The sequence below is a fragment of the Schistocerca americana genome, chromosome 11, assembly GCF_021461395.2.
Source record: "Schistocerca americana isolate TAMUIC-IGC-003095 chromosome 11, iqSchAmer2.1, whole genome shotgun sequence".
Classification (NCBI taxonomy): domain Eukaryota; kingdom Metazoa; phylum Arthropoda; class Insecta; order Orthoptera; family Acrididae; genus Schistocerca; species Schistocerca americana.
Genome location: NC_060129.1, coordinates 47,457,388 through 47,470,344, shown reverse-complemented (window position 1 = coordinate 47,470,344; position 12,957 = coordinate 47,457,388). Strand labels below are relative to the sequence as shown.

At 37.8% G+C, this 12,957-nt stretch overlaps 1 protein-coding gene across 4 annotated transcripts in view; it reads right to left on the bottom strand.

The window, feature by feature from the left end:
- Window positions 1-12,957, bottom strand: part of LOC124553792 — a 69,684-nt gene that overhangs the window by 53,073 nt on the left and 3,654 nt on the right. For 2 of the 4 annotated variants that reach the window (XM_047127771.1, XM_047127774.1), the window contains exons 3-4: window positions 11,254-11,316; window positions 7,869-7,961 (exon numbers count right to left, since the gene is read on the bottom strand). In XM_047127771.1, coding sequence (XP_046983727.1) covers window positions 7,869-7,961; window positions 11,254-11,316 — 156 coding nt within the window. Of the gene's footprint in view, window positions 1-7,868; window positions 7,962-11,190; window positions 11,317-12,957 lie in introns of all 4 variants that reach the window. The other 2 variants (XM_047127773.1, XM_047127772.1) reach the window with 2 other exon arrangements.

The following is a 12,957-nucleotide window of genomic DNA, read 5'->3' as shown; positions in this document are numbered from 1 at the left end:
TGACTGATGATGGGCAAAATAGAAAGGTTATAAAATGCAGACTTGCAATTGCGTGGAAATACACTTCCGAAAAAGGAACATTTTGTTAAGACTGAATAAACATTTAGCTGTTAGGCAGTCTTTTCTGAAGGCATTAGTTTGGAGTGTAGCCTTCTACAGATGTGAAACATGGATGATACATAATAAAATGGATGATAATAATGGTGGATAGTGACAGAGAATAGAAGCATTTAAAATATACTACTACAGAAAAAGGCTGTAGATTTGATTACTAGTGATTACTGAATCAAATTTGGCACTATCTGACAACAAGAAGAAATCAGTTGACAGGCTCATCAAAAGGCAATAAGAAATAATGCAGCAAGTGTGTGGCTGAGGGTTAAAATTTGTCAAGGGAGAAGACAACTTCAGTAGAGTAATCAGATGAACATGAATGTAAGTAGCAGCACAGATTTTTTTTCATTAAGTATTATTTATAAGCCACAGGCAAATCAAAGTTTACATCATGCCCCACTGGTCAGCTAAAAACTATGCTGGCCAAAAGTGAATAAACAACCTTTATCTGTCAATGTGTGGTACAGCCTTTTGAGGAATTGTATGTTGTGCACCTGTTTCATCGATAGTGTTCTAAATAGCTGCAAGTCTCTGCAGTTCATAAGAGATATGTCCCTGCAGTTACTGGAAAGAGAGCCAAATGGCCACAATGCAATCCATTTAGTACCACCAAAATGAATGTACTATCCATTCTACAGAAGTAATTACAGATATTCTTAACAGAATACTTTTAGATTGTTAGAGTGATCATTTGTGAAATATAAAATGGCCTGCGTCTTGCCAACCTTAATGCATCTGGTCTTTATCTGTGGTGAAAATTAAAATAGGAAGCCTACAAGGAAAACCAAGAATCCAGAAGGCATGAAGGGCCATGCAATGCAGGCCATTGCTGCCGTTAAGGTCCCATGAAATTCAGCATACAGTGCAGTCAGTCCATCAGTCCAAACACTTGGTAAAACAGCCACATTAATAAAAACATGAACTGTGCCACAGTTACATGTTTGCTTACATTTGGTACAGTAGATGAGACATTCTTCTCCTGATGGTTGGGAAGTGGTTTGGTAGTTGCAGCTAGATATGTGGGACATTCCATTTTTAAAATCATTAGGGAATTCAATATTCCAAGATATATGGTGTGAAAGGTGTGCTGAAAATACCAAATTTCAGGCATTATCTCTCATTACGGACAATGCAATGGCCAATGGCCTTCACTTAATCACTGAGAGCAGCAGTGTGTGTGTGCTGTCAGTGCTAGGAGACAAGCAACATTGTGTGGAATAGCCACAGAAATCAATGTGAGCACTACAAACGTATCTGTTACAACAAAGCAGCAAAATTTGGTATTAATGGGCTATGGCAGCAGACGATCAATGTGAGTGCCTTTGCCAAAAGCACAACATTGCCTGCAGTGGCTCCCTGGGCTCCTGAGGAAATTGGTTGGACCCTAGGTGACTAGAAAACCATAGCCTGGTCAGGTGAGTTCCAATTTTAGTTGGTAAGAACTGATGGCAGGGTTTGAGTGAGGTGCAGACCCTGCAAAACCATGGACCCAAGTTATCAACAAGGTACTGTGTGAGCTGGTGGTGGCTTCATAATGGTGTGGGCAGCATTTACATGGAATGGACTGGGTCCTCTGGTCCAACTGAAATGATCACCGATAGGAAATGATATATCTGGCTACTTTGAGTCCATTTCTAGCTATTCACGGACCTCATGTTCCCAAGCAATGATGTCAGGTCACCAGACCACAATTGTTCATAGCTGGTTTGAAGAACATTATGGACAATCTGAGAAAATAATTTGGCCACCCATATTATCCAACACGAATCCAATTGAACATTTAGGGACATAATCAAGAGGTCAGTTCATGCATGACATCCTGCATCAGCAACTTTTTGCAATTATGTGACAGCATGTTTCAATATTTCTGTAGGGGACTTCCAATGACTTGTTGAGCCCATACCATTTCAAATAAATGGTGACTTTTGATGTTTGGCTCACAGCAGGATGTGAAGCAGTTGCCCAGATATCACCAGTGGCAAGCCAGCTTTACCTACCACACCATCAATGGTAAGGTTGGCAAAGTGCCGATTTCCACACCTTCAATAAACAGTATCATGTTCTGTCCCACATTAGATGCACTTATGTTCATCAGCTTTTGTGGTAAAGTGCTATTCTTTGGCACTGAAGTGTTCTGCAGTGATCAGGCTTTGTGAACAAGTGTTTTGTGTTGCATGTAACAGTGCAGCATGTCTGAAAACGAAATTCACAATTTAAGAGGTTATCTAAGAACACGCTCATTGGCTGTGAAGGTATTGAGCATTAGAAAGGCAATTCCAACCTATGGACAAGATCATGAACATCTGTGCAAAAGTGCCTATCTGGTTTTAGATGTTACAAAAGAGGTGTACAGAACAACTGCTGCACTTTACATTGACCTGTGTATGGTGCTAAGAATTGGGAAGGAGAAGGAAAAAAAGGAAGATGCAAATGACGAAGCAACACCAATTTATTCTCTACTAGAAACTCTGGGCAAGAAAAGCAGTTTTGATAAGTGGGTAACCAAGATCGACACATTCCACAAGTATGCAATGTGCTGACATGTTTATGGTTATTATTAACACAAAGAATAACCGGTTTCAGTAGCACAGAAGTTTAATGGTAGGTCATCTATCGGAAATTGTCTTCACAAGCTTGGTTTTGGTCTCTTTCATTTAAAGACACTGAGAGACTCTGTGGGATCAATGTTTGATACCACACTTGTTAGGGGTTGCAGTTATCGACCACAGCCTCTAATAGTAACACTGGACCCGCGAGTCATGACTAGCGTCGCTCTGCGGCTTGTAACAAGCCTATAGTGAGCACATGTCCACTCTTGCTCAGAACGTCAAGTATGAGAGTAGTATAGCCTGCAACCGATAGGAAGCAACCTCTAACAAGGAGCTTATTTCAAGTACAGCATAAGTGATGCCTCTATAGATCTCTGTTTGTAATTATATTCCTACAGAATATGAAGAATCCTGTACCACCAGGTAAGTACAATATGTATTATTTTTTTATCAATGACTACAAATTATTTTAGTCAATGCAGACCCAGACCATGCAGCCAGCTCCTTATCGATGTCACTGATAAACCTGCTGTGATTTATATGTTTCTATTTAGCATTGGCCACCGATCAACACTGGTGACAATCTGCTCGTCGTCGTCATAACAGACTGGACAAGACATGGCTTAATGTGCGTTACACATTGACAACAGGATGGCTGGACCACACAGCACAAGGAACATCCAAAGCACAGTTAGACAAGAGTGGCAGAATTGTCATCCTTCTTGCTAGCTCTGCTCATGGCTTCATTCCAACCTGTTTATTGCTGTTCCAGGAATCAAGGCAACTATCATCAGGAAATGAGTCCCACAGTTTTTATGGAGTGGTTTTCAGATGCTCTGCTGTGAAATGTTCATCTGAATTCGATAGTAATAATGGACAATGTACCATACCACTCTGCTGTAATGGATAAGACTAACAATGAAGTGGAGGAAATTGAGTTTATGCACTGTGTACAAAGAAACATTCCATGAGATAAAATTGAATTTGGCATGAATAGTTAATGGAACTTATGCTGTAGAAGCCAAAACCTCCACAATGCAAGGTCAACAAATCAGTTAACACTAAAGAGCATAGTGTAATCAAGGCTTCCTCTGCATCATGCTCATTTGAATCCAGCTCATCATATATGGGCCCAGGTGAGAGGTAATGTGGCAAGTGACACCAAGAAGTTTACGCTCATTAAGGTTGAAATGCTGAAAAAAGAGGCCATTGCACACTTCACCCCACAGGATTGATCCTGAATTGTCAGCTATTCCAAGGAGGAAATTCAGGAGACATCGATTTATGAAGGACTGCTGGAAGAACAGATGGAACAGAGTCATTCCAGTCAGCTCCAGTGCCAGTTCTAGTTCTGAGGAAGACAGCAATGATTCTTCCCTTGGGGTCACTCAACTTAATCTATAACTGTGAGTAGGTATTAAACATTCATTGATATAACTGCTCTGTTTAGTATTGTCATTTCTTTACTGTCAAAGAATGTTTGCCTGGCAGCTGACTATTGGTCATAACCTAAGATAGGCATTGTGTTATCACTACCGATTGTAAACTTTGATTCCCTACACTTGCTCTTCACTAAATTGTCAAATGTCGCAACTTCTTTTAAACACACTATAGTAGTTTACTACCTCTGTGTTTCTTTATTTTTTGCACAGTTCATCTGATAACAGCTTGGTCATAAATTAAAACCGTTAATGATACCATGTGTGTGACATGAGGCTAAAGTATATAATAAAAAATTTATAGGACAGTCACTATTTCCCCAGTTCACTGTGCCGAGTCTGTGTACATCTTAGCTTATTTAATAATCCCCCCCCCCCTTGGAAATTTCTTTGCCACAAACTCACAAATACAGAGACTCACTGACAAGGTAACAGTCCAATGTATTTGCCTCCAACACATTAATCAAAGTTACTGAAGTGCATAGAAGACTGCTACTAATGTAAAGATAACATGCCTTGTTGCCAATGAGGCAAAATTAAAATACATTTACACTTAAGCTTTCGGCCACAGCCTGTATCAGGAAAAGAACTACTTTTCTATAAAAATAAAATTTAATTAAAAATCAAATAGTATATTGCTTTATTACAACAGTTTAAGGCTCAAAGTTTTTGAGAAGTTCGATATACAGCACATAAATCATGTTTTGTACGCTAGTTACAAAATACAATAAGAACAATTGGTTTGAGGATATCAAGATGAAGCTAATTAATAAAGGTTATTGTCAAGAATTTAGTGCAGTTTAATTGGAATCACTGTCTTAGAAATAGTACAGATATTTGATGCCCTCACGGGTGTGGAATATGCCAGACTGGTGTCTACCGCTGACTAACTGAAATTATCTCCTGAGCACCCTGAACATTACAGAAATTCCAACTTGTTTTTGATTGAGCCCTTTTCTGACAACAATTATTTTGCGTGATGTTCAGATTCACAACTTCTGAAGCACTGTATTATTGTCTTCTATTAGCGAATTTCACTTAAGTGTCTAAGGCTTCTACAGCCTCAACCTAAGAGGTGTTAGTTGCAGGCCTTTTTCCTTTATCACTGTCAGCTTCAGGCACCTGCTGTGACTTCAGAACACTTTTATAATGTCATATCATTCAGCTCTCCTTCAGTAACCGAATTTCTGCCTATGTTGACCCATTTTAATTTCACTTGAAAAAGCCCTCAGTTCATTGGTAGATGCAGAATTTATCATTTGTACAATTTCAGAACCATCAGCTGTAATCGCATCATCATTTGCATTGCTTTCCATCTCAGTTTCTTCAATCATTTTAGACCATAGTTCACTCATAATACTGTTTTGGTTCTCACTCTTTTCCAAACTGCTTATGTTGTCCAGTTTTTTGTGGCTTGTCAAAATCACATGTTTGTGTTTTGCTGCTTTAGGTTCACTTTTGCTCTATTTGGAAAACATGTTCACTGTACATACAAACATTTTACTGTGGTGTAGTCTGACAGTCATAGAAGTATCTGAATACTAACACAGCATTACGACTTCATTAAATAATTAAAATACCAAAGCACTGATGCAAAAATAAGTACTGTAAACTTAGGTTTAGTGAATGAAGAATCACTGATAGTAGCACAAAGCCAATATTATAACTAGCATATCTTGATGAGAATATAATCAATCTGTTAGGCAAACAATTGTTGCTGAAAAGATGTCACACCAAAAGGTTTCAATGTTTCTCGAAGGCATGCAAATGATCAAAGAATACGGGAAAATATCTGGCACATGTTGGACTACTGGATCTGCTGGATTATCATGATCTTAGTGTAACTGATATCAACCTGTGACAGTGAAATTATGACTACATATATTGTTACAGCTCTGTTGAAATTCTACTCAGAGCACTCAGCAAAATACTGACAATAATTCAAGTGGAATAACACAATACTACAAAACTACTAAGAGTTACAAACTATGCTAAATTCACTGTAATGCATCCTTTGTACTCCACAGTTACCAAATGACATATTTTCACTTCACATGCAATCCATCTGTAAGATGTAAATACTTATGAAATTCTCAGTTTCTTCTGCTCCTAAAGTTAGTACTGGATCCTCCTTGATAGAATCAGTGGACCCCGAGGCTAAAAATGAGTCTTCCAGATACTGATAAAAAAAAAAAAACCTCTCATTATGTGCATACAACATAGCTCTCCATATTTCAGTATGAAGATCTTCATACTTTTCATTGATTATCGTATCTTATTCAAAGAGTAATTTAATAAAGTTAATTTTCTGACCAGATATTATAGTATCACATGCTGTTGAGCAAATACATCAACTCATCTGGCTGAAAGTGTGTTGATCCATATCTGCAATACAGTACAGCAGTGTTTCTGCATAGCATAGATTTGACCATTTCTTGGTAGGTTTCTCGAGGTATATGGCACTAGATCTGCCTAGAATTTAACTCCTGCAAATCCCATGAATTATGGGCTGTTGGTTTCTGAGTGCAGGGTTGGAATGTGTTCCATGGATGCACATCAGTTGAATTTGGTTGCCACACCATGGACGTTCATTCACTGCAATACTATTCAAACCACTGCAGTATCATTCTGGCCTTTTGAAATGGATAGTAACCTACCTGGAAATCTGCATTACCACTATGAAAGACAAAGCATCAATGGAACCATATTGACACAATCCACAGTAATCACAGTGTATTTGGTTACTACTAGAGGTTCAATGGAAGCCCAGGTATATGTTTCCTTTAGCATAATAATACCCCCACAGCCCTGTGTACACAACACAATGCATTCACTCTCATGGTGGGCAGTAGCTATAGTGTTGCCTTACCAGTGTATATCCAAATAATGCTGTGCTGCACTGGTCAAAGGTTAGAGGGAGTTAAATTAGGAAACAGTATACTTACAGTAGTAGATGAATTTCGCTACTTTGGTAGCAAAATAACTGATAGGTGTAGAAGTAGAGAGATATAAAATATAGATTGACAAAAACAACAAAAGTGTTTCTGAAGAAGAGAAATTTGTTAACATTGAATACAGACTCAAGTGCCAGAAACTCTTTTCTGAAGGTATTTGTCTGGAGTGTAGCCACATATGGAAGTGAAAGAGGGAGGATAAACAGTTTAGACAAGAAGAGAATAGAAGCATTTGAAATGTGGTACTATGGAAGAATGCTGAGGATTAGATTGGTAGATCACATAACTAATGAACTGGTACTGACTGGTATTGGGGAGAAAAGAAATTTGCAGGACAACTTGACTAAAAAAGGGATTGGTTGACAGGATGCATTCTGAGACATCAAGGGATCACCATCTTAGAACAGGAGGGAAGTGTGCACACGGGGGTGGAGGCATGGGGGGGGCGGGGGGGGGGGGGGGGGGTGCTAAAAATCAACGGGAGACCAAGAAATAAATACAGTAAGCAAATTCAGAAGGGTGTAAGTTGCATCAGTTCTTCAAAGATGAACAGGGTTACACAGGGCAGAGTAGCCTGGAGAGCTGCATTCAAACCAATGTTTGGACATGCAACCACAACAATTACAACAACAGCTAACACGTACAACACAAGGATAACCAGAGTCATGGAAATTTTACACAAATACTACAGATTACTGTATCATAGGTTAGAATGGCTCTCCATCTATGATCTTTTAACTATATGCAGCCATTACATTCATGATTGTCTTGCTGTAACTCAAGCATAAAACAACACTGATTTGAAAACTTACATTATGCTCAGAGAGTCTCTCATTCAGTTTTAGTCCTGGCTCTTCCTTTATGTCATAACATGGATCTTCAATTTTTAATGGATCTTGAAGTAACTGAAAAAGGAAACTAATTACCCACTTAAAGCTTGCGCATAAACTTCTGTAACTACTGTATGACTATTAAGAGGGATTTGTCTTCAACTGCACCTCTCATAAAAAATTACATTGCTGAAAAAGCAACAATCATACAAATACAATAAATTTTCCTTTTGAAGCAGAATGTGCATCAATTTGAAACTCCCTGGCAGATTAACACTGTGTGCAGGACTCGTACTCAGAAGTAAGACCTTTCCCTTTCACAGGCAAGTGCATTTTTGGTAGCACACTTGCCTGCAAAAGGCAGGCAGAGGTCCTAAGTTTCTGATCTTACCTCCATTACACTTCATGATTTGGACTGCTGCATGGACTGTTTATGTATGCTCATGGCAATTTTTCCTATCATCTACACTTCAGTTCCTGTTAGTTGTTTACTTTGTCAAAATCCTACCATCAGTGACAACCAGAACCTCCTGTTCCACCAATTCTGCATCACCACCAGTGCAAGTGATATCCGTACATTAGGACAGAAAAGTAGTGATGAGAACTTTCTCATCATGCAACTATCTAATGAAGGACTCTGCATGTAGTGATTAATAACGAGACAGGGCAGCTACAACACCCTGACATTAACGATACATGATTGCAATACAATACTTTTTTTACAAGAAAATCCTGTGCCAGGAACGAGAATTATCATTCTCCTGAGCTCAAATCCTCACTCTGGAGCTATGCTGACACAGTTTTTCAAATGGATAAATAGGAGGAAATGAAGACATGCAAAGGAGACAGTTGCACATTTCTGAACAGACTGAAAGCAGTGCAACGGACATAACGGTACGTTTATGGTTGAGTAATCACAACAGAGTGTCCATAGCATGGGCACAGATAAACTCTGTCTTATAACAGGGTGTATATGCAGAGAAGGAAAAAAAATCCTGGTTAAAAATACACTCTTCCCAGGGCGAACATACACTTTCACCATGATAAATCCCACGGGACTGTGAAACACACCAATCCTTTCAATGGTTAAGGTTTTAGACACCAGCACCACTTCTTCACAGCACCTTAGACAGCAAAACCCAGAGAAAATTTTAAAAGAAAGAAAAAAAACGCGCTCTCAGAAATATCTTTGATGTGCAGCAACATGTACACTGCATTTTCACATTTTGTAATTACAAAAGAATAAATTCGAATTCAACCCAAAACAGCATGTTAGTTTCTGAAGCACTAAAATTGTGACGCAATTTTGTAAGCCAGTCAGTTATCTCACCACCCGATGACACCAGATATTCAGAGCACAGGACACACGATGTAGTCAGCCAATAGCAACATCACTATTAAGTAGTGCAAATGCACAACCAATAGGTTGACAAAGCCTGGAAGGGCCAAGGAAGAGCAAAGGCCTAATATGCAATGCACGAAAGGAAAGATTGTTTATAATGTATTTAAAACTAGTTGAGACTTTTGACAGTTCAGTACAAAGTGAGTGGAGGGAAGCATAGTTGCCAGCATGGAAGATTGCTGTAGGCGAAGAAAACGTCAGGAATGCTTGGCACATAACCAGTCAGCTGCGCTGGCTGGTCGATCTGAGCCAAACTTCAGAAGTTGCAACTAATTTTAAATGCACTATAATGTAAACTGTGTGTGATCCAGAGAACACTGGATGTAGGGACCAACTGAATGAGGCCCTGCAGTTGTTAACACCTCACATTCTGCAGGATGGAGTTTGCTCCATCTGTCCATCTTCCTTTAGATTTTCCACATAGAAAAAATGTAGAAATGAAAAGAGTAAAAAATATTTAATGAAGGAAAACATAGAAATGAAAAAGAGTGAAGAAAATTTAATCAAGGCAAACAGAGTCGATATGCAGCTTGGGTAAATACCTTGATAACAAGGATAATGAAACAAATTGAAGTATATGACATTGTAAGGGTTTATGGAAATATAGAAGAGAGAACAAAGGACAGAAGCCTATTATGGAGCTTAATTTTAATAATAGATTATACTTAGGCGGAAAATACAAAAACTGCCAGATTGTTGCACATGTGGATATTATATAGTATCATGTTGATTCAGTTGGTGATATGAATCAGAAGTGTGTTGGGAAGTGTCAACATTCACTTTGCGTTTCCTGATATTCTGGAGTATTTTCAAGGAAAAGCATTCATATCTTGAATCATACTTCATCATCATTTTCACAGGATATAATGAATTCTCATTCTTGCTCTGCCCACTAAGCACACCTCCCATGAGAATGACAACTGATTCAGTCAAAGAAATATCTGTGGTTAGTTTACTCATCAAAACAACTGGTCAAATAGGTAGGAAATGACTGATCAAGTACAGGGCTTTGCAGCAACTATCATGCATCACTTTATACATACATCAACACAATCACACATACATCTTATTTTTGTTTGTATATACATGGGTGTTCTAAAAGTAATGCCTCAATTTTTTTTATTCTGTTCTCAGTATCAGTTGAGGTACTACATGTCATACATGTTACTCGACTGAGTAATGTGCACAATATGAAATACCTCAATTGGCTTTGTCGCTCCACTGACCCAAATTCAAACCATCTGCTGCTAGAGGGCTCTGGATTATAGCACATAACATGAACATGTGTTACTTAACTGTGTTGGTGCATGAGGAGCAGTGTACTGTGATCAGGTTTTGAATTCAAAGAGTGTTCATACATGCCGCACCCTTTCCTTCAGCATGACAATGCCCGACTACACATTAGCGCTGCAACATCTGCAACAATCTGGCAGCTTGGGTTCACTGTAATTGATGATCCTCCATACAGTCCCGACTTGACCCATCCAATTTCATTTGTTTCCTAATCTAAACAATACCTTCATGGACTTTGATTAGATAGTGACTGAAGCAGTGAGAGCAGAGGTGAGGTTGTGGTTCTGTCAACAAAGTCAAACATACAAGATGTAAAAGTTAACAAAGCTTGTTTATTTGAAAAGTGTTGACACTACTTACATAAAAATGTGGAGGCATTACTTTTCAGCATGCCCTTGTACAAGATAATAATTCTACTAATGTATATACTAAAACTACTGTTCCTGTACGAAGACAATCCTTCAATCCATATAGAGCAATGCCTAAAAAATACTATATTTAGTCTTCAATGCCATATTTGACGCAAGTGGGCAAATGATGATATTGTCAGTCATCATTACAAGCATTACTGAACAAACTTTGACACTAATACATAGCTATACTGCTTACCTCTTCCATTACATTCCCCACAACTGTGAAGATCCTACTCAATCACAAAAATACTAGAATTACCTCTTGATTCCCAGTCTCCTGCCATTCTTCCTTTATTTTCACACTGGAGTGGTATACCTGGACCTGTGGTAAGAGCAAAACAAAGCAAAATGAGTACAGTTAAACAGTCATAATCTCCACACACTGTTAAGAACTTTCACACCTTTGAAGTCAAATTGAAGTAACTGTCAAGATTAATAAATGTCACAACTATCATTTTATTGCCAGTTCTCGGTATATGTTCTTTTGTGTGACAGTAATTCTGGTTGATGGAAAACTGATTTGTCATATTTCAATTAGAATGAAATTAACATTATGAGAATCACAACATTATTTTCAACATCTTCGTCACTACAGAACTATTCTACAATTAATTTCTGAGTGATGAAACAGCCAAGGTTGTTTCTTTAATACAGCACTGAGTTACTGAAAAACAGGTATTCTTACACAATGGAAGTAGTGCAAAAGATAAATGTCATGTGTATCTTGGTTTCTGTGGTTATTCCAAATGGGAGTGGCATAAGATTATTATCACAGAAATTACAGGTTTTATAGTATCACAAATTATTCAACTTGCTCACAATGCACTATCTATAGTAGATGCATTACCATTTAAAGAATGAAAATGGGCAAGATAATCCTCGAATTTTCAGAAAAACTAATAGAAGTTAAATACAAAGAAGAGAAGTGAAATAAAATCAAGGCGAAAAGGTTGAAAGCTGGACAACATAGTTCTCTACACTGTTATTCTTAGGCCAGACTTATAATGAATGTAAAGTCTAGCTTGACTCAATGCAGACTGTCTGCTATGTTGTCAACATATACAGCTAATCTGCCGACATTTTTTTGCAAAGCCAATTTATGGAGCATGTTCTTACATTTGTACTGTCACCAGTCTGTGGAAACATTCAAGAAGAGAGAGGCAAAGGAAGCAACAAGTCTTTTACAATGCAACCAAAAGTTTGATCCAAACTTCAAGTTACATTGTTTACAACAAAAATTCCTTAATATTTGTGTAACATCCTCACAATTCTACAAATGTCATTTGTCATGAACTGATGTATGTAGAAGAGATATTTACAAAAAGAACATCAATACTGAACGTACAACCTCTTACTTTTGCCATAAGTTTGCTACCATCAAATATATACACTCTGGAATATATCAGGGTGCATGTATACAGTATCAGAAAAATAAATTAATGTATACTACAGAATTTTCTGTTACTGATCTTATTGAGGCTTAGTTTACATATTCAGAGAGAAGTGCTACTGCAAGACATTATTATATGAAACTAACTTCTTAAATCAATGTTCACAGTAAATATCTCTTCAAACTTCTTTCAAGGTAACAATTAGATATCTTGACTGAGCACTGGTAGACCGATTATCATTAACACAGCAGCAATACAAGCCCTAAGAAATTATCAATGGATGACTTCACCAACAATATGCAAATATTAGAAAAATAAAAACTGAAGAACTATCAGGATCTACAGAAGAAAAGTTTTGAGTGCGGTTAACACCTGTAGACATATTAAAAATCTGAAAATACTGGACTACAGTAGGAAAACAAGGGTTTTCATCAGTTGCACAAAGGTAACTATGGAAAAATATTGTTATAAAAACATTCATTGGCATTTACAAACCACAATTAGACTATCACCTTTCTATTTAACACAGGCCTTAGGCTGTGCTATAACTATATAACTGCTACAGGTGTAGT